Consider the following 22,938-nt stretch of genomic DNA (forward strand, 5'->3'; position numbering starts at 1 on the left):
GATAGAAAGCCCAGAGATAAACCCACACACCTATGGTCAACTAATCTATGACAAAGGAGGCAAGGATATACAATGGAGAAAAGACAGTCTCTTCAATAAGTGGTGCTGGGAAAACTGGACAGCTACATGTAAAAGAATGAAATTAGAACACTCTGTAACACCATACACAAAAATAAACTCAAAGTGGGTTAAAGACCTAAGTGTAAGACCAGACTCTATAAAACTCTTAGAGGAAGACGAAGGCAGAACACTGCTTGACATAAATCACAGCAAGATCCTTTTTGAGCCACCACTTAGAGAAATGGAAATTAAAAATAAACAAATGGGACCTAATGAAACTTAAAACCTTTTGCACAGCAAAGGAAACCATAAACAAGACGAAAAGACAACCCACAGAATGGAAGAACATATTTGCAAATGAAGCAACTGACAAGGGATTAATCTCCAAAATTTACAAGCAGCTCATGCAGCTCAATATCAAAAAACAACCCAATCCAAAAATGGGGAGAAGACCTAAATAGACATTTCTCCAAAGAAGATATACAGGTTGCCAACAAAGACATGAAAGGATGCTCAACATCACTAATCATTAGAGAAATGCAAATGAAAACCACAATGAGGTATCATCTCACAGCAGTCAGAATGGCCATCATCAAAAAATCTACAAACAATAAATGCTGGAGAGGGGGTGGAGAAAAGGGAACCCCCTTGCACTGTTGGTGGGAATGTAAATTGATACAGCCACTATGGAGAAGAGTATGAAGGTTCCTTTAAAGACTAAAAATAGAGCTACCGTATCACCCAGCAATCCCATGACTGGGCATATACCCTGAAAAAACCATAATTCAAAAAGAGTCATGTACTGCAATGTTCATTGCAGCTGTATTTACAGTAGGTGGTTCATGGAAGCAACCTAAGTGTCCATTGACAGATGAATGGATAAAGAAGATGTGGCACATATATACAATGGAATATTACCCAGCCATATAAAGAAATGAAATTGAGTTATTTGTAGTGAGGTGGATGGACCTAGAGTCTGTCATACAGAGTGAAGTAAGTCAGAAAGAGAAAACCAAATACCGTATGCTAACACATATATATGGAATCTAAAGAAAAAAAATGAAGGACCTAGGAGCAGGACAGGAATAAAGATGCAGATGTAGGGAATGGACTTGACATGGGGAGGGGGAAGGGTAAGCTGGAACAAAGTGAGAGAGTGGCATGGACTTATATATACTACCAAATGTAAAATAGATAGCTAGTGGGAAGCAGCCGCATAGCACAGGGAGATCAGCTCCGTGCTTTGTGACCACCTGGAGGGGTGGGATAGGGAGGGTGGGAGGGTTACCCATGAGGGAGGAGATATGGGGATGTATGTATATGTATAGCTGATTACCTTTTAATAAAGATGTTTAAAAATAAATAAATTTTAAAAATAAAAAAATAAAAAAAAGAAATAGAACAGAAATACAGTGATCTTCGTTTCTGGCTATAGAGAATGTAAACTCCAGCAAAAATATGCATTTCTATAAAAGTTTGAAATATTAAATTTGCATTTCTAGACCTCTTTAGTTATTGAAAAAAAGTCTCATTTTATTGATTTGACTTAAACATACCTGTGGATGGAGGGTGATAAGGTGGGCATCAGGTGACAGTGTAAGAGCCAACCTGAATTAGTCCTGTAAAATCAGGCAGTGTCCAGAAAGAGGGCCTGTGTTTTTGTAATATATAGCCCTGCTTTTTTTTAAAACAAAGCTGAAGAGATGTTTGTTCAGACAGATGTGTGTTCAAATCCTGACACTCTTACTGTCTTACTATCTTTATCCTAAAATGAAGACAACCTAACTCATATAGTAGGTATGAGGATTAAATGTGTCTATAAATTTTAAAATGTATTGCACATAATAAGCGTTTAGTAAATAGTAGTTGCTATAAAAGCATACAAGGGCATGACAGATGTGTCCATTATAAAAACATATCTGTTTCATTTTCTAAAGTAGTATATGAGCATTTTTTATAATTAACACTGTAAGTTAATTTTTAAATGTGATGGTTTTCCAAAGATAGAATATTGAACATTATGAAAGTGCTTAATCTTAGTAAATTGTTACTTCATTATCATGGAAAACAGAATTGTCACCAGGGTGGTGAGAATAAATATTTTATATGGTGTTGATACCCAGATGATTTAGTTAGATTAAAGAAGATTGAAGCCAGTGCACTGAAAATGTCATAGCGTAAAATCTTTTCATATAAAATTTATGTTTCTATTTAATATTGTTTTTAAAATCTGCTATAATTTTTAAGAATAACATGCCTCTGACTTCCCACATTTTTTCTCTCTGTAAGATAAGTGCATGTGAAACAACTTATTCCCCCTGGGTTAGTTGAATAGATAAATCCCTGATGCTACTAAACTCATGTACAAAAGACAAAATGGGATTCCTTTATTTACTTTCAGATTTTCAGGCGTTGCTGGTTGGTTTTTAAGAAGGCATCTAGTAAAGGACCCAGAAGGCTAGAAAAGTTTCCAGATGAAAAGGCAGCATATTTCAGAAACTTTCATAAGGTAAGTCACGGTCTTTGGAATCTCGGGAATAGCTGTACCCTTGGCAACAACTGTGGAGACATTTCTTTTGATAGATGAAATCTGCAGAGGCAAAAATGCATGGCCAGGATAAAATGTCCCTGCACTGATAAAATGCAAAAGTTGTTTTTCTCCTTTATTTTAATCATCTGCTATAAATGCCAGTGGTGCCTCTGCAAAACGAAAGACTCATTTTTATTGCTACTTTGCAAAATGAGATGACTCATAACTCAACCAGATCATTTCCCAAGGTGCTGAGTAGGCATTTTCCCTCTTTTCAGGTTAATTGTGCATTTGTACTTTGATTTAAACCGTGGGCAATGTTTAGGAGATAAAACTTTTGAGGCTGATGTTAGCAGTGTTAATGACACTGTTATTGTGCAAAGCATTGGCTCTTTACAGCTTAACAAGAACGATCATCGTGTATGCTGATGTGTAGAGATGTGACATAAATCCTATGAGTGAAATATCAATTTCCTAAGAATTAAAAATATGTAAGAAATTGCCCTAGAATGATGCTAAATGTGCTGCTGAAAGTTATCTCTGGTGATAATGTCAAAAAAGAGTTAAGTATTTGATAGTAATGTGGAGGATTCATGATCAGAATGCAGAATTGTGAAACAGCATTGCTTTTTTGATAGAATGCCCACATAAGCTCAGGAAAGACTCTAATTCCTCACTGGTGGTAACATAGAGTAAGTTACCCTGAATAATGTAATGAGTCTGTGGAATTTATGTGATGTATAATGCTAATTTCTTCTTTTATTAAAAATAGAGTGCTTGCCAGGGATGAGGGGGTGGGAGGGATAAATAGGCGTAGGACCGAAGATTTTTAGGACAGTAAAACTACCCTTTATGATACTATAATGGTGGATGTATGTCATTATAAATCTGTCCAACGCCATAGAATGTAAAACACCAAGAGTGAACCTTACTGTAAAATATGGACTTTGGGTGATTATGTTGTATCAAAGTAGATTCATGAGTTATAAAAAATGTACCATCTGGTGGGGATGTTGATAATGGGGGAGGCTATGTATTTATGAGGACAGGTTGCATAAGGGAAAGCTCTGTACTTTCTGCTCCATATTGCTGTGAACATAAAACTGCTCTAAAAGGTAAAGTCTATTAAAAATAGATTATTCAGCAGTAATGTGCTAACCAATCCTATTATACAAATAACTAGCAATCTTTTGTATTAGATTTGAACCTATATCATAAGGCTTAAAATGTGAATTTCTTTAACTCTCTGTGAGGTATTCTATATTTTAATATAGATTTACTAATAGAGAATCCAAGTTCAAGTTCCTGTCCAGCCACTTACAAGCTCATAGGAGTTTGGTTTTCTCATGAGGACATGGATTTTAAAATTGTAATATTACATGTCTCCTTTGAAGACTATTTAAGATAGAGTATCAAATAACAACCAACACAGAGATGCAGGTTCTAACTTTATGAAAAATTATTTGCAGCCTGAAGTCATATTGATATTTTGTATGATGATGGTGACCATGGCAATAATTTTAAGCCTGACTTAATGACAAACTGCCAGGTTGTGAAATGTAAGTCTGTAACGTTTAGTTTTTGAGTAAAATTTTGGAAGAATGAGCATAGTATATATTCTGTGGATTCCTGGTCAGAACGTCTGCCTGCTGGTCAGTGCTGTACCCTGGCCGGACACGCTCTAGCCAGCGCACCTAGAGTCCATGTACTCATGATTCAGCCATCTTTTACTTGCAAAATGGCAACATTATAAGCAGTATTATAACCACCTATAAGGGTTAATAATTTAGACAAAGATAAGTGTAAGCTGTCTGCTTTACACGATGCACTGGGCTCCTCAGTGGGGGCACGAGGCGATGCAGGAGGCACAGTCCTTGCCCTGAAAGAGCTTGTATTCCAGAGGAAAAGACACGCATATGCAGATAATTTTGATTCAATATGAACAAGTCTTAATACATTGAAAAGGGTTGAGGTCATAAAGAGAGTGTTCTCTGACCATAAATTATTTAAATTAGAAATCAATGTTATCTAGTAAATGCTGAATTTTGGGTAATTAACATATTCTAAGGGGTAATAATTCCAAGGCAATGTAGTAGTCACAGAGGCTATTAGCAGATATTCTAAACTCAAAGATAATAAAAACACAAATATCAGCATGCGTGGAATATAGCTATACCAGTGAGTGTAGGGAAATGTATAGCTATGAGTCCTTACATTAGAAAGAAACAATAAATGTAGGAGAAAATATCAATGAAACAGAAACCAAAATAACAATCAGGAAATTTTGTAAAGTCAATAGCTGTTTCTTTTACAAAAAAATCACTCACTTGATAAACTCTTAACCGAATTTATCAGGAAAAAAAAGAATTAAAAAAATCAAAGACTGGGAAGAGTAGAGGGGTTATCACTACAAATTCTACTTGACAACTTAAATGAAATAGACAAACTCCTTGAAAGATACAAACTACCCAGTCTTATTCAATAGCTCAAGACCTAATAAAAACTTTGAACTTGTAGTTCAAAACTTTCCCACCAAGAAAACTTCAGATCCATGTCATTTCACTTGTTAATACTACAACATATTTAAAGGGAAAAAATTAATCCACATAAATACTTAAGGAAAATATAAAAAGGAGGAAACCCTTTCCAACTCACTTTATCAGACTGATATTATCTGAAAACCAAAAGTAGACAAAGACACAAGGGGAAAGTGACTGATCAATATCCCTGCAAATCAGAACATTTAAACAAAATATTAGCAAATCTAATTCAACAGTATGTTAAAATGATAACATATGATCAAGTAGGATTTATGATAAAAACGCAAGGTTGTTTTAACATTTGAAAATCGACCAATGTAATAATGTAGAATTAATGAGAAAATATATCATGGGATCCTTTAAATGTATACAGAAAGACATTTCTGTATGCATATAAAGACAAAATTCAACATCCATTTATGATTTAAAACTCTCAGAACATCAAGGACAGAATGAACTTCCTTAATCAGAAAAAAAGCATCTAACAAATACCTACAGAAAAGAAAAAGAAAACTCTGTTTCTATGCTCAGTGACATAATCGTTTGTTGAAAATGCATGATCATCTTCAAAACAAATACCAGAACTAATGAATGAATTTAGTGAATGACATTTTATGATCATTTGCATTTTTAAATAGTTGCAGTTAACACTTGATAAATTAATTTTTTTAAAAAGAACTCAATTTACAGTAGTGCCAACAAATAATTATAAAGCACATGTGCAATCTCTACACTGAAAACTATGGAACATAGCTGAGAGAATTAAAGAGGACCCAAATAAATGGCAAGAAATAAAATATTCTTAGATTGATACCAATTCAATATTGTTAGGATATCAATTCTTCCTAAATCGATATGTAACATAATTCTTATCAAAATTCCAGGAATATTTTCTTGTAGGTATTGACAAGCTAATTCTATATGGATATTTGCATAACCTATATTAGTCAATGCAATTTTAATAAAGAAGAACAAATTTGGAAATTTATAAGATTTCAAGACTTACTATAAAGTGACAGAAATCATGATATTATGATTTTAGCAAAAGGATATTTATATAGATCAATGGAAGGGAATAGAGAGGTCAGAAATGAACACATACATATATGGTCAGTTGCATTTTGACAAAGGTATGAAGACAAGTCAATAGGAAAAGAAACTTTTTCCAACTAATGGTGCTAGAACAACTAGATGTCTCTATGTAAATAAATGAACATTGATCTTACGTCACATTATACGCATAATAAACTCAGAGCAGATCATTGGTCTAAATTTAAGCGCCAGAACTATAAAACTCCCCGTAGTAAGTACAGAAGAAAACCTTTTCCACTTTGTAATAAGCAAATATTTCTCAGCACACAAAAAGTATAAACCATAAGAAAAAATTGGTAAATTGAGCTATATTGAAATTTAAAACTTTTTCTTTTCAAGTGATCTAGCTAACAAAATAAAAAGGCAGGTAAGTCTGGGAAAATACATGCAAACATTTCTCTGACCAGAAACACATATCCAGAATACTTAAAGAATTCTTAGAACTCAATAATAGGATAAAAACCCAGTATTTTAGATTGAACAAAAGCTGTGAACAGGTATTTTCCAAAATAAGATATATGAACAGCAAACAAGAACATGAAAAGATGCTCAACATCATCAGTGATCTGCAAGATTTAAATTCAAAGTAACACTATCCATCCATTAGAATGGCTAAAATTATAAAGATTGAAACTAACCAGAGTTGTAGAACTCATACATTGCTGATGGACGTGTAAAATTTTATAAGCACTTTGTAAAACAGTTGGCACTTTCTTTAAGAGTAAACATACATCTGTCCAGCCATTCCACTTCTAGAAATTTACCCCCCTTCCCCGCAAATGAATAGCCATGTCCAAATAAATATATGTATGAAAATGTTCATAGTACCTTTATTCAAAATAGCCTAAAAGTGGAAACAACCCAAACAGGAGAATGAATAAACTAACTGTGATACATCCATCAATGGAAAACCGCTGAATGATTGAAAGGAAAGACCTACTGATACACATAATAACAGATGAATCTCAGAATCATTATGCTGATTGAAAGACAGAAGACCCAAAATAATACATATTGTATGATTTCACCCTTGTATTTGTAGTAACAAAATTCTTATTTATAGAAAAAAAATCATATCCTTGGTTGCCTATTTTGAGGGAGGAATAGATGGAAGGTTGGACTGCAAAAGGACCTAAGGCGTTTAGGGTGGTGATGGAAGCCCTCTTTATTCTTATTGTGGTGGTGGTGTAAAAGGTACATGCAATGGTCAAAATTCATTCAGTTGTTCACTTTAAATGGTGGTAACTTACCGTGTATAAATCATTCTTCAATAAAGTTAACAAGGAAGAAGATCATCCTGGAAAACAGACTGTTGAGAAAGATCAAGAATCTTATCCCCTTGTGAGTCTGTGTGGTGTCAACATTTACAATCTACTCTCTTAGCAACTTTCAAGTATATAATACAGCACTGTTAACTGTAATCACCATGCTGTACATTAGCTCCTCAGAACTTATTCATCTTACCCTTTGACCAATGATGACGGAGATATTAACTAACCTTATTGTGGTAATCATTTCACAATATATGTGTATCCAAACATTATGTTGTACACCTTAAATTTACACAATGTTATGGGTCAATGACATGGCAGTAATAAAGTTGTAATAAAAAAGAATCTTAACCACATTACACAGTGGGTAAGATTGTAGGCTCTGGAATCCAGCTTCCATATTTAATAGCTGTGTGAAATTGCATAAATTATTTAACCTCTATGTACCTAATTTTTCTCCTCTGACAGATTAAGATTTTAATAGTGCCTACCACAGAGAGCTGTTGTAAGGAATGAATGGTACTGTAGACATACAACGAGATTAAATATAATTAGTTGTTATTAACAAAGGAAAATTTATAGCTAAGCATATAACTACTTACTTGGTGTATGGTTAGTTTAGAAAATATTAGGCGTTATTCGTCTAGCCTAGATGTGGAGGTAACTCCAGTAAATGTGTTAGTATTGAAGTTGGAAGTCAAAGGACACATTTTGGATATAGTTTGTGAAAATGGACAGGATGTACCTATGGATTAAATGTTGAGTGTAAGTGAAAGGTAGGACTCATGGATTTGAGCAACAGAGATAAGAATGGCGCAGTTCATGAAGAGCAGGCTTTTAGTAAAAATCACAAGGTTTCACTTAGCATATGTTAAATTTGAAATGTCTATTAGGCATTCAAACTAAAATGTCAAGTAGTCAATTAGATAAACAAATGTGGGCTGGGGTGGGGGAAATGTCACTGATAAAGTTATTTATCTGACTGTCATTGGCATATTGATAGCACTTTATTCTGTAGCACTGGATAAAATGTCCTTGGGAAAGAATGAAGAAAAAGGAGATAACACTCCAACACTTAGAGGATTAGCAGAGCTGGAGGAGCCAGAACAGAAATCTGAAAATAGCAGGCAGTAAGATGAGAAAAATAACATTAAGGGTAAACCATTGGAAACTAAGAGAAAACTGTGCTAAAAAATGTGAACAAATGGTCATCTGTGTCTAGTTTGAGAGATTGAGAAAGGTGACAGAAAAGGGACCATTGGATTGACAACATGGACGTCTTTGGTGGCTTTGCCAAGAGCTATTTCAGTGAAACATGGGGACTTATTTCACCTGGAGTAGTTTACACGAGATTGAGGTGTAAGGAATGGATAGCTACTCAGGCAATTTTTTTCAAGATGTTTCACTGTAAAATTGAGCCAATATATAGAGCAGATATGTTTTTTAAATACGACATGTATTGTAACACACCTATATGCCAAAGGGAACAATCTAGTAGTCAGAAACTGTGATGATTAAAAGGTTCTTGTGTATAATGATAGGGTTTGGTCTTTAACAGAACCAGAGAGCATTCATTTTAACAAAAAAGAAGGAAAAGAATGACTGCAGATATAAGTAGGTTAAATAAAAATTAGTGTTAGAAAACTATGACTAACACTTTCAGAACATACACACTTTATGTGTGTAAGCTCTCTCTCCAGTCTTTGAAAATTAAGTCATGAAAGATCCTGTGCAGTGCAGTGAGAATAAGAATAGTTCATCTTTTAATAAATAACTAAACAGATATCACTGACTGTAACTTGAAACTTCCTAAAGCACTTTAATAACTAGATTCAGTGTGTGTGACAGCAAAAATTTACTTTTCTCATGGCAATGTTTTGGAGATTAAAGGTTTTTATTTTTACAACTTATTATTCCCAGCAGTTGGGAGGCTAATTCTGTTTCCTAGTGATTTAAATTTCCTTTCAGGAATTTTATCTTATTTTTTTCCTCAGTGATTGTGAATTAAAACCATGAAGTTAGACCAATTCTGATATGGAAGAATAATTTGGTCATGATTCATCAGTAATAAGAAACCTTAACGGTTGTTTTCAAGAAAATATGTAAATGGTTTCTTCTCTTATTTTGATACTATCTTAGCAAGTTTTGCCTAATGCTTCACTGGCTGTCTTATTATAGGCTTTGGGTAAAAAAAAAAATCACACGCTTTTACTTTGTATATGTTAAATTTGAAATGTCTTTTTGGCATTCAGACCAAAATATGTGTCAACCTCACTACTTTTCTTCTTAACTAGCTCTATGACACTGATTTTTGCTTCTTTATTTTCTTAGAATGTACAGCTAGCATTATTCAAATTCTCTTTTATCATCTCTTCTATTATTCAATACTGCCACTCTTTATCACTCACACATGATAAAGTTCTACTTAGCCATCAAAATTATATTACCATTGGGCAACTCTGATGTTGCTCAAATTAAAGCAAAAACTTTCCATGTAAATATTTGCTTTCACTGGGTGACATAAGTAACATACAGGTGCATCTTGCCTCTGAGAGTAATTTCTACTATGCTACAAAGGAAAAGAGCCCTGCCCTGAATATTGGGAAATGACTGTCAAACCCAATTCAAGAAAACAGAGAAAATACTATTTTAATATAATAATATAATATAATATATAGTTTTGTGAAACTATGATATCTCGTGATTAGATAGACACTGAGGCTCAGAAGATGAAGAGATGAGATACTCTTCTTATTTTTCTGATACTGACAGTAATTGCCCTACTTCTCCAAGACTGTTATGAGGTGTTAATAAGATACTACATGTGAACTCTTTAAAGACTGTTTAGAGCAGTCAAAAAATGTTAAGTTATTATCATTATTGTTTTAAGATTTTACAATACAAGAAAGCTAGGTTATAAATAGCTAACTACAATGAAATATGATACAGTGCAGTAATAAAAGTAAAAGGGAACACTTGTCTACCTTTGGAAATCAGGACTTTCCAAAGGCCTTCTTAAGATTACTCTGTTTTGACAAAACAAAATAATGGAGAGGGATGCATTCTATGAGGAAGAAAAAGGGTGATTACAAGTACTGAAGTTACACTGCATGGTGAGTTGAAGAAAATTTGAGGAATCTAGTGTTGGCAAACTCTGAAAGGAGGGCTGTAGTGGTGGAAAATAAGCACAAAGGAAGTGGGTGAGGCAAGTGAAGGGTCATAAATACCTTCCTCATGAGTTTAACCTCTATCCTGTAAGCAATAGAGCAGTTGTGAAGGGTTTTAAATGGTTTTTCACATCTTCAAGTATGTATTCAGAAAAAAGTAATTTGCATGACATCACATCAAATGGATGGGATAATAGACTATATACAGAAAAACAATATAATTAAATATTATAGTATAATTATTTCCACTTCCCCATAATAGATAACAGAGTCCTAAATGGAGACGGTTAAAGTGAATGGAGAGGAGATAGATTTGGGTGATATTTTCTAGGTACAGTCAAGTAGAATTAAGAAGACTTAGTAACTGATTGGATATCGGGGAAATGGAGGAGAAAGGAATAAGACTTGATATCTTTTCAGGACTGGGTGAGGGATGAATGGTCGTGCTGTTCATCGAGACTGGGTGAAAAAAAGGTGATTCTTGGCATGTTAGATTTTGAAGTATTTATGTGTGGTGTATTCACGTAAATATTTCATTAAACAATAAGAAATACAGCCAGTTTGTAGTGAAACTGCCCAGGAAATCTACTGAACAGAATTGATGTGAAGGTGGATGTATGTCAGCACTGCTCTGTCAAAGCCTGATCAGTGTAAAATAAAACCGTCTTCTATAAAAGACACTGACCTTAGTTCCAGCCTTATGGTGAAATCCAAGATATTTCACAGGTATTTCAATTATAAATTTATTGAGAGTTACAAATCAAAAAGTTGATACTTGACTGAAAAAAACACCAGCTAATTCAAGGAATGGTAGAAAATTATGAAAAATCCCATTTAAATGAGGAAATGCTAGTAGAATAAACATGAAAATCCTAACCAGTAAAATTTATAAAATGTATAGTAATTATCAAGACTCTTTAAATATATTCCTAGCTGAAAAATGTAATATTTCTAAAGAGATAATTGTTAATTTTACCATAAAGTTATTAAAAATACTGACATTTGCAAAGAGTTTGAAGAAGAGAGAAGACAGAACTTTGGAGACTGTGCGATTGAGTCCTGCTCTTCTCTGGGGCTGCCTCTCCCTATGACAGGGTGGGTGGGTGCAGGTAGTGTCCAGAAGGCCACCCCAGGGGTCAGATGGGGTTAATTTGTCCAAGGCCTGGACAACCAGCCATCAAGGCAATAAAAACAATCACAGATGTTCGTGACATTTTTATCCTGAAATATACTTTCGCTTCTTCAAAATCAAAGACTGAACTATCACTTCCCATGGCTTTTTCCATTCATAGAATTATGAATCCTTTTTTTCAGATGTGAACATGGCAAAGCTCTAAATTTCTCATAGTTCCCTCTGATGATCAGGTCAATAAAGAAAGATCTCTTTATGAAAAAGGCTGGCATATTTAAAATCTTTGTTTTCCCTTGAACAATTAATGCTCAGTCCAAAAATTGGATCTCCAGAATTGGAAAAAAAAATACTTCATTTTCAAGATGGCTTAAAGAAGTAGACCATTATGGATTTCCCAAATTGTCCCATTTGTTAATGTTTAAACACTTTAAACTTCTGATTAGTCGGTTATTTTGATATGCCCTAAAATCTGCTGTAGTGCTCAATAGCAATAAATTAAAATAATCAATCAAAGGAACAAAATGTTTCCAACCTAAGTGAGGGACTTCTGCAAAATAATCTAAGGATACAATTATTTTTTTTACCAACTTTAACTTAATGCTATGCTCTGTCTGAAACGTACATATTATAAAGCTTATGAGCATTACTGATCTCATTTAGACATTTGATATGTTTACTGTGAGAGAGATCTTGCTGCATAAATCAGTTTTTTACATGAAACTGCTATAAAATGGTATATACTTTTTTTTTACTTCTCGGTAGAAAGAAATTTGAAATTCAAATCACTAGCTGCTGAAGGAAGTTATTAAAAATGCATTAGGGTTGAAAATGTAGCTGTATATAATTGTCATAACAGATATTCAAAACAAATTTATCCTCAATGAAAACTGAACTAAAGCAATTTACATAGAATCAACTAATAAATTTTCCTTAATTTTCTAAGCAGATGAAAAAGAAACAGTTTATAGAAGTTTTAATAAAGTAAATATGAGTGCTGTCTGTAGTGAGGAAAATATAAATAAAATCCCTTAGAAGGATGAATGAAGATAGTGCTATGTGAAGTTCCCATTCTACTCGATGCCAGAAAAGCGATGCCCGTATTGAGACCAATCTTATTTCTAAATTCCCTATAACCTGACATTAAAAACAATGTTTTATTCTGTTTTACTCCTATTTGGAGTTGTCATATTTATCTATATGTAAAGTAAACATCTGAGAGAATTTGGGAAAAGATGAATGCGTCCTTATGAAAATCAGCCACCTATAAATATAGCATGTCCTTCAAGCTAGAAGCAAAAGCATCGGTAAGTGTAGAAACAGCACATGTGCACAGTGTGGTATCTTGAACATTTTCATTTTGATTCCATGAAGAAATGGCTAAGTGCTTGGATGAGCACACACTTGGTGCAATGTGAAGAGTGATCATAGACTTGGTTTCTCCTGAAATACCCACCAGAAATGCCCAGAGTGATAATCATTTATTTGGGTTAAGGCATCTTATCCATTTGTGTATTTATTCATTCATTCATCTAGCTGTAATCTCTTAGTCTGAAGACGTTTCAGTTTCTTGAACAGAAGCTCCTATGGACACACACGTTGGTTCCTGTGACAGTCACAGTTAATCCGTGATCATTTGTTAATTGTCTCATAATATCTGAGCACTAGTGCTAGTCACTCAGGGAAGACTCTAGTGCATACTATTTAAATTTTTGTTTATCTTCATTTGGGAAGGGATCATTTTTGGTCTGGCAAAAGTGAGAGTATCCCCTTTCCCTCATAGCCTGTAGGAGGTATACACAAGATAGGTATTGTATTGGAAGCAAAACATGACGCAACTCTGACAGTTCAGGCATGGGGTTTAATTGAATTAATTGCTAACTCAACACCCACACATTTGTAACTCACTTCTTCCATTCCCATCGTCAATATAGAGAGAGCTAGATGATCACTTTTTACACTTCCTGCAGTTATGGAGGTACATTTCTGGCCAATGAGATTAAAATTTTAAGCCTACTAAAAGGTTAGAAAGGAATTTATATTTTCTGATATGGCCAGTAATGTCCCTTATTCCCTTTTTCTACGTTGAAAACATGATAGCTGGAAATGCAGCAGACATTTTGTGCCCTGAGGAGATGAGCTTGAGAGAAATGCTGGCGAAAACAGGTGCTGATGTAGGTCTTTAATAAAAGGGAAGTGGTCTAAAGAGAACTTTTGAAAAGTGGGGAATACCTGTATTTGGGCCTGAGATGTTGCCTCTAATATTATCAAACTGCTAAACTAATACCAATAACTGCCTACCTCTAAGTTATTATGTGAGAAAAAAAAATCTTGCTTAAATCAGTGGCCAGCAAACTTTTATCTGTAAAGGGCCAGATAGTAAAAATTTTAGGCTTTGCAGATCCTAAGGTCTCTGTTGCAACTCTTCAACTCTGCCCTTGTAGTACATTAAACAGCCACAGACGATACGTAAACAAATGGCTGTGTTCCAATAAAACTTTACTTAGAAAAACTTTATTTACAAAATTTATTTAAAGTTGGCCCATAGGCCATAGTTTGCCTACCACAGATTTCAATCACTGATATTTGAGTTTTCTATTACTTAAAGCTATGCATTTTTAAATCTAAATAAAAAAGTATAAATAATCTTGGATATCCTGTCTAGATGCCGTAAGTATATATAGGTAAACAAGCTAAACATGATTCGCAGTTAAGTCATGGATCTCACCTAGAGTTGGTCTCATAAGCATAGGGAAGTAACCAGAGTCTCTTATAGCTTTCTTATGTATATACTCTTTGGAATTGATATACATTAATGATCATACCAATACTCTTTCCACTCTGTGTCCTTTACTAGCAAAACATAATTGTGCCCACTAATTACTATGTTAGAAGTTACCACATACTAAGCCATAGAGAGCTGAGGTGAAGACTCATTCAGAGCACTGAAAAGTTGTAATAGCCATGTAATTGTTAATAGCAGTTGACCTGCTAGAATTTCACATATCGTTCAGTTGACTTTTCTTTAGGAAGTGGATTTTCCTCCCTCCCTCCTTTCCTTCCTTCCTTCCTTCCCTTCCTCCCTTCCTCCGTCCCTCCCTCCCTCTCTTCCTTCCTTCTTTTTTCCTCTTTCTTTCTCTGGTGTGATAGAAGGCAGCTGCAAAGGTTGATTTAATCATTATTGCTAAGTTAATGGATGCTGTCATCATTCATCTCTATAATATTTGATTAATCTATTTTATTCCCATTTCTTAATCCCATTCATCTCTCCGCTTACATAATCATTATAATGATTTTGATGGGAAACTTTATGTGAATCTTATAAATGTATACTGTTGATTTATTGAACATGTCCTGCTTTGTTAATTCACTTAAGTAATATTGTGTTATAACTTACTATGTTTATTTTTAATTCATGCTGCATTATGACTTTTAGACCTATTTGCATTTCTGTGTCTACATTTTGCCAGTTGCTTCTAACTGTTACATGATACCCCATAGTTTACATCCATTATATTTTACTTTTCCATTTTCCTAGTGATAGAAACTGGATTGCCAGCAACTTCTCATTACCTCAAACAATGAAGTAATTAAGATTTTTGTTCTGTGTCTTTATGCCCCAATGTGAGAAATTTTCTGGCATATATAAAAAGAATAAGATCGTTGTGTGAAGGATATGTGAGTACTTAAGTATGTACTACCAGATGACTTTTCAGAAAGCAGCTCTACTCTACACATCCGCAGGGCACCTGAGGGTTCTGTATGCTCACATTCTTATTGATACTTTCCATTAGTCTTTAATTTTCCAAATCTGATGGGTGTAAAGTGATATTCATTTGCATTTTAACATACAGTTTTCTATTCCCAGTGAATTTGAGAAATTCTTCCTATACCCAATTGCTTTCTGAGTTTATTCTTCCACGAATTCTTTGATCATATCATTAGTCCATATCATACTGGGGTCCATTTATTTTTCTGGCTATTTTATAAGGTTTTCTTGTCTATTCTAAACACTAGTCTTACGTCAATTTTAGATGTAAATAATTTCTCACCTCTGTCCATTCACTTTGTGGAGTCCTGCATTAAACAGAAATCTATTTTTTTAATACTTAGGGACTCAGTTATCACTAGTCCATTTGTTAAATGAGCTATCCTCTCAATTATTGTGGTGGCATAGATCTTATACTCACACACATATGTTTTTCTCTGATTACTCTGTACTGTCTGCTTGTTTGTTTTTGTACCACTAACATGCCACTTGTCTTAAATAACCACTGATCACACGATGTTGTGGCATTTGTTAGGAACATTGTTCCCCAAACACGCTCAGTTCTTACTTTCTAAAGTTATCTTAGCAGTTTATCTAAGGACGTGGAATATGCTTTTTACTCAGCTCCTCTTTTAAGGTTTAAAATTTTCTCCAACAAAATCCCTAGGTACGTTACAGTTTTTCTTGTTATTGTGAAGGTATTATTTTTTTCTAGTTAATATTTGCTAGTGTAGAGAAATCCTGCTGACTTTTTGTGTTGACTGTATTTGACAGTATTGTTGAATACTTTTGTTGTTTTAATAATTTATTTTTCTCTTAATGCTGCTAGCGTTTACATGTCAGTGATCATATCGTCTACAAATATTGATAGTTCTATCTTCTCCTTTCTTAGCCTTTTTCTTAACTTCTTGTCTAGGACCTATGTTAAACCGAGGCACTGACAGAGAGTATCCTTGCCAAGTTTCCAGTAATAAAGGGACTGTGTCTAGTACTTGTGCATGAAGTAAAATAAATTTTGATAATAAACTTTAAAGAAAATTCCTTTCTATACTTGATATATTGAGGGTTTTTTTCTCATAAAAGGTATTGAACTTTATCAATTATATTATTTTTTTAATCTGCTGAGGTAACCATGTGATTTTTCTCATGCCGTCTATCAATTTTGAAAACTATGTTTAGACACTTTCTGATGTTAACCATACTTTAGGTGACTCAAAATAAATACAGATATATTCTTTGCTTTTTAAGAAACTGATATCTTACTAGAGAAACGGGGCTATATACAAATTTTTCATCATTTTCTTTCTGTCATTTTACCTTCATTCAAGACTACTGACTTTAAAACACAAATTGGGCTGTTCATCTTCAACTAGTACTGTATAATCGTATTAGTTTCCCAGGCTGGCCTAACAAACTACCACAAATTTGGCTTAAAATCACAAAAGTTTATTCTCTCCCAGTTCTGGGGGCCAGAGGTCAGGAATCAAGGTGTCGGCTGGTCTGCATCCCTGCAGAGCCTCTAGGGGAGCATCCTCCCTTGCCTTTTCCAGCCTCTGGTAGCTCCAGGAACCCCTTCACTTGCGGCAGCATCGCTTCCGCCTCTGCCCTCACACTCACGTGACCGTGTCCACTGTGTCCTGCCTCAAAGCCCCCTCTTCTCTTCTAAGGACACCGGTCATTGGCTGTGGGGCCCACACTCAATCCAGGGTGATCTCCTCTCAAGGTCCTTCGCTTAATTAAAGCTGCAAAGACCCTTTTCCCAAATAAGGTCCCGTTCACAGGTTCTGGGGTTTAGGACTTGGACATGTCTTTTGGTGGGCTGCTATTCAACCATTACTGTAATTAAAAGATTGAAAACTGTGCATCTAGTAAGTAAAGTCCTAGAGGCTGTAGAGTCTCTGTTAGTATCTGTGTAGCAAAGCTGTGCCTCTCAGAGTGAGAATGATGCCAGGTCTGACTGAGCTGTTTCATGGCTTTTTGTTCTTAAGTTAGTGAAACATATTATTAGACACTAAATTTACACATGTTGAGAGAGAGGGAGGGAGAGAAGAGGAGAGAAAGACGTATATACATTTCCTATTTTAGTGCTTATTTTTCCTTTGTACTAATGTTCTGTATTTCTTAGCCCTGAAAATAGATTATCTTTTTGTTTTTTATAATAGACAACCTCAAAATATTTTGGAGTAATAAGGTAATGAGTTTTTCTGGGATTCCTTTCATCATCCCTACAATTTGGGTCTCTTTGGTAGTTGAATTCTCCTTCCTGTAGTAACTTCTCGATTAGCCATTATTAAATAGCATGAATTTCAGAGCAATAGCTATTGCATAAGTTGGTGGAAAGATCACTAGTGTGAGAAGCAGGAGGCATGGCCCTGATTCTGGTCATCACTTTAACTGTGGGACGGCCACCCACATAGGGACAGCAATTTCCCATTGTTAAATGAGGAAAGCTTAGCTCTCTGTTTTATAAGTTAGAATGTTTTTGGCTGAAAATAACAGAAACCCCAATTCAAACAACTTAAAGAAGAGCATTTTCACATATTACAGCATGTCCAGAAAAAGAAAATGGCTTCAGGGTTTGGTTCATTCTTGATTCTACTTAAGAATGAAAATTAAGGACCTGGGTTCTTTTTCTTTTTTTTTTTTTTTTTCTTTCCTATCTCTACGCTGCCATCCTTAGAGTTGCCTTCATCTTCAGTCTAGTAGAATGATAACTGTAGCATCTCTGAATTATGCCATCCAGACAGGACAACATCCACTGGAGAAGGGGGCTAGTTTTATCTGGAGGTTACCTCCAGATAAGAAAACATTTGTCAGAAGCCACCAGAAGACTTCTGTTCACAAGTCATTGGTTATATTTAGGTCATGTTCTCTTTCTTAAACTAATCACAAGCAAGGAGACTGTAACCCTAGGAGTAACAAGTTCTACCATGATACTAGGGGTGAGAGATGCCTACCAGGACACTTGGGCTGCATGATGTAGGGGTGCATAACTGAAAAAAATCAGATTCTGTTGTGAATGAAGGAACTGGAACTGGATGCTGAGTAGACAGCCAATGGTGACTACTATAGTTAATTTTAATTCTAATGTAATTTTATCCATAGTTATTTTTTCTAGAAGATGCATTTCATAATGTAGTTTAATATTGGAGAGACCTTAAGTCTTTCAAAGATTTAAAAGACTGAACTTGTAATTATTGATTATGAGCATGTTGGGATTGTCAAATAGTAAGCATGGGAGGTCTGTATCAGAGTACATGATATCTGTCACAAGGAGCTTAAAAAATGAGTTCTATTGAATTTTTCAATGGTACACATTCATATTATTGAGTGACAGGAGACAAATGTAAGGAAGCAGCTATTGGAAAATTGATATAAATTATATTGAAAGGAAGCAATTATAAAATTTCTGTGCAAATATTATGACCAGAATATTGAAGTATACAATGTATAGAATAACACCAATATTTAAATTAGCATTATGAAAACTTAGGACTCAAGCTTTCAAAAGAGGTTGATATGTATTAATTGTAATAATTTAAAACTTCAGTAAAACTTCCACCTTTTTTTCGTATTGGAAAATCAATATTCTCTATCCTAATAAAGTGAATTTTATTAAACTAGCTCCTAAAAATGTCTATTCTCAAAAATCAAAACTCTGACTTAATTAGAACAACCATAGAAGATTAGTAAAATGTCAGGATTGAGAAGAATTATTAGTAAGATTAATAAGAAAGAGAAGTGCAATTTATTTTCAAATTCATTTAAATATACTTGAAAAAATCTGAAAGTTAATGTCTTTTACTTTTCAAAATAAGATTAGGTTTAAAGAAAGAAACTGAGTGCCTAAATAGGCAGTATCTGATCTCAATTGTCATGACAGTAAACTGATAAGACGCTTTAAAACAAAAAATAATTTCAGTAAATATGCTTTTTTCAACTTTTTATCTGTGTACTAAATAGTGAAAATTAATTTTATACTTGTGAGTAAGATCTGCATTGAATGCTAATATTTGGTTTAATTTGCACAGTTATGCTAAGGGGAAAGGTATATAACATAAAAAGTATGATGATTTTTAAATTGTGCAATAAACCTTAATTTGTTTATTCTAACTGTTGCTAGTATGCAAATAAAATCCCTCTGAAAAACTTGGGCTTAATTGGAAAAAATATCACTATGTCCTTCAGCCCATATCAGATTCTTCCTGAAAGTTCTACCAAACTAAGTAATGGTAGAACAAGTAAAATCTAGTTAACCATTTTGATGTACAAGTGAAACAGCTTCTCTGATGTTTGTTCTTTTTTATATTAATTTTTATTGGAGTATAGCTGCTATACAATGTTGTGTTAGCTTCTACTGAGCTTCTACTGTACAGCAAGGAGAATCAGCTATACGTATACATATATCCACTCTTTTTTTGGATTTCCTTCCCATTTAGGTCACCACAGAGCACTGAGAAGTGTTCCCTGTGCTATACAGTAGGTTCTCGTTAGTTATCTATTTTATACATAGTAGTGTATATATGTCAATCCCAATCTCCCAGTTCGCCCCTCCCCCCTCCCCCTCGGTAGCCATATGTTTGTTCTCTACGTCTGTGTCTCTATTTCTGCTTTGCAAATAAGATCATCTATACCATTTTTCTAGATTACACATATATGCATTAATATACAATATTTGTTTTTCTCTTTCTGACTTATTTCATAAGTTATACATAGAAGTATGCCCTCCCTTTCAGAACATATAGCCCAACGCAGCTGTATGCTATCCTCTTCTTTATCTTTAGTCTTTTCTTCGCTCATCAAATATGAAAGAAATAATCACTTAACAGATGCCTACTGGTCTTCACTGTGAAAAGCATATAGTCAAAATGCAAATTAAAAAATCCATGGGGCTTCCCTGGTGGCGCAGTGGTTGCACGTCCGCCTGCCGATGCAGGGGAACCGGGTTCGCGCCCCGGTCCGGGAGGATCCCACGTGCCGCGGAGCGGCTGGGCCCGTGAGCCATGGCCGCTGAGCCTGCGCGTCCGGAGCCTGTGCTCCGCGGCGGGAGAGGCCACAGCAGGGGGAGGCCCGCATATCACAAAAAAAAAAAAAAAAAAAAATTAAAAAATCCTTTGTTGAAGTCTAGTTATGTAAAGAATTAATAAATAAATGACATGAATTAGTAAGGGAACAACTCAATAATTTACTTACTGAGTCCAGTGTAAGAACACAACCAGGTTTCATAATGAGTCAAGAAGCCATCCAAATTCAGATCAAGCTGTCAAGGTCTTGAGAAACATCCCACCCCTCCATCACCAACAGGGATAAGTTATTAACCGTACATGAGTCATTCAGGAGAGACTAAGGGAGGCTTGCCACTGGTCTTGATGAATGATTGTGAGCTTGACAGGAAGATGAAGGAACCCCAAGAAGATTATTCTGTGAAAGACTACATAAGCTTTCAATAGCATGTTTCTGTTCAGGAAAATTGAAAGATTTTGTATATGGCTGGAACCTAACTTGTGATCAAAGTTGGTGTAGAGAAAGATGAGATTAGATGTACAGGTAGGAACTGAGTCATTACAGTTGTCAAGTCCTTGCTAAGCAGTGAGAACTTAATTTTGAGGTGTTATTAAATGGTTTTAAGGCCGTGAGGGGCAGCATCAAATGTTTGGGTTAACAATACTAGTCTACGATCAGTGTGAACAAGATAATGGAAGATGAAGAGTATGACAGCTGACGGAAAAATAATGGAAATATTTAAGATGAGAAAGAGTGAGAGTCTGGATGAGTAGTGAGGTTGTGGAAAGGAAGGAGTAAGAGTGCTCATGAAGTAGACTTTGACAGAGTTTTATGACAGAGCAGGTGTTGTGGGCCTGAGACAAAGCTATATTTGGAGCAGTGGATCTCAGAGTGGCCCATGAAGACAACACTCTTTCCATCATAGTACTAATATATTACTTGTCATTTTCACTTTGTTTTGGTGCAAAGGCAATAATAGGTGAAACTGCAGCACAAATCAAGGCAATGGCTCCAAACAATAGTAGTAGTTATTGTATTCTTTTTTAAAAGATAAAATTTGTATATATTTAAGGTGTACAACATGCTGCTTTGGTATACATATACATAGTAAAATGATGACTAGAGTCAAGCTAATTCACATATCCATCTCCTCACATAGTTAACTTGGTGTGTGTGTGTGTGTGTGTGTGTGTGTGTGTGTGTGTGTGGTGAGAGCACCTGAAAACTTGTCACAATACAATACGTAATACAATATATAGTATTATTAACTATAGTCATCATGCTGTACATTAGATCTCTAGACTTAACACCCTACATACCTGCAACTAGGTATCCTTTCACCAATATTTCCCCACTTTCCACACCATTAACTATTATTCTGCTCTGCTTCCATGTATTCAACTTTTTTAGATTCCACAAGTGAGATCATACAGTGTTTTACTTTCTCTGTCTGGCTTATTTCACTTAGCATAGTGTCCTCCAGGCTCATGTGTGATGTCACAAATGGCCAGATCTCTTTCTTTTAACGCTGAATAATATTCATATTTTATATGTTATATGTATTTAACAATTTATTCATTGACAGACACTTGCATTGTTTCCATAGCTTGGCTATTGTGGATAATGCGGCAATGAACATGGGATCGCAGATATCTCTTTGATGTACTGATTTCATTTCCTTTGGGTATATGCCCAGAAGAGGGATTGATGGATCATGTGGTAGTTCTATTTTTAATTTTTGAGGAACATCCATACTGTTTTCCATAGTGGCTGTACCAGTTTAGATTTCCACTACCAGTGTACCACGGCTCCCTTTGCTCTACATCCTCTCCAACACTTATCTTTTAACTTTTTGATAACAGCCCTCCTAACAGGTATGAGGTGATATCTCCTTATGGTTTTGATTTGTATTTCCCTAATGATTAGTGATGTTGGACACCTTTTTCATGTTGGTTGGCCATTTGTGTGTCTTCTTTGGAAAAACATCTATTAGGTCCTTTGCCTGTGTTTTAATTAGGTTATTTGGTTTTGTTTTGTTTTTAGCTATTGAGTATTGTACATGTATTCCTTATATGTTTGGGATATTAATCTTTTATCAAATATATGGTTTATGAATATTTTCTCCCAATCTATAGGTTGCCTTTTCATTTCATTGATTGCTTCCTTTGCTGTGCAGAAACTTTTTAAAAAACAGAAGTAGGGCTTCCCTGGTGGCGCAGTGGTTGAGAATCCGCCTGCCAATGCAGGGGACATGGGTTCGTGTCCCGGTCTGGGAAGATCCCACATGCCGCGGAGCGGCCAGGCCCGTGAGCCATAGCCACTGAACCTGCGCGTCCAGAGCCTGTGCTCCGCAACGGGAGAGGCCACAACAGTGAG

The 22,938-nt window shown here is 35.0% G+C and overlaps 1 protein-coding gene across 1 annotated transcript in view; it reads left to right on the forward strand.

Moving 5' to 3' along the window:
• The window catches only part of DOK6 (docking protein 6), a 416,007-nt gene that overhangs the window by 149,918 nt on the left and 243,151 nt on the right, over positions 1 to 22,938 (forward strand). The window contains exon 2 of the mRNA XM_024133945.3: positions 2,462 to 2,569. Within this exon, the coding sequence (XP_023989713.1) occupies positions 2,462 to 2,569 (108 nt within the window). The remainder of the gene's footprint in view (positions 1 to 2,461; positions 2,570 to 22,938) is intronic.

Source organism: Physeter macrocephalus, chromosome 19 (assembly GCF_002837175.3).
Source record: "Physeter macrocephalus isolate SW-GA chromosome 19, ASM283717v5, whole genome shotgun sequence".
Lineage (NCBI taxonomy): Eukaryota > Metazoa > Chordata > Mammalia > Artiodactyla > Physeteridae > Physeter > Physeter macrocephalus.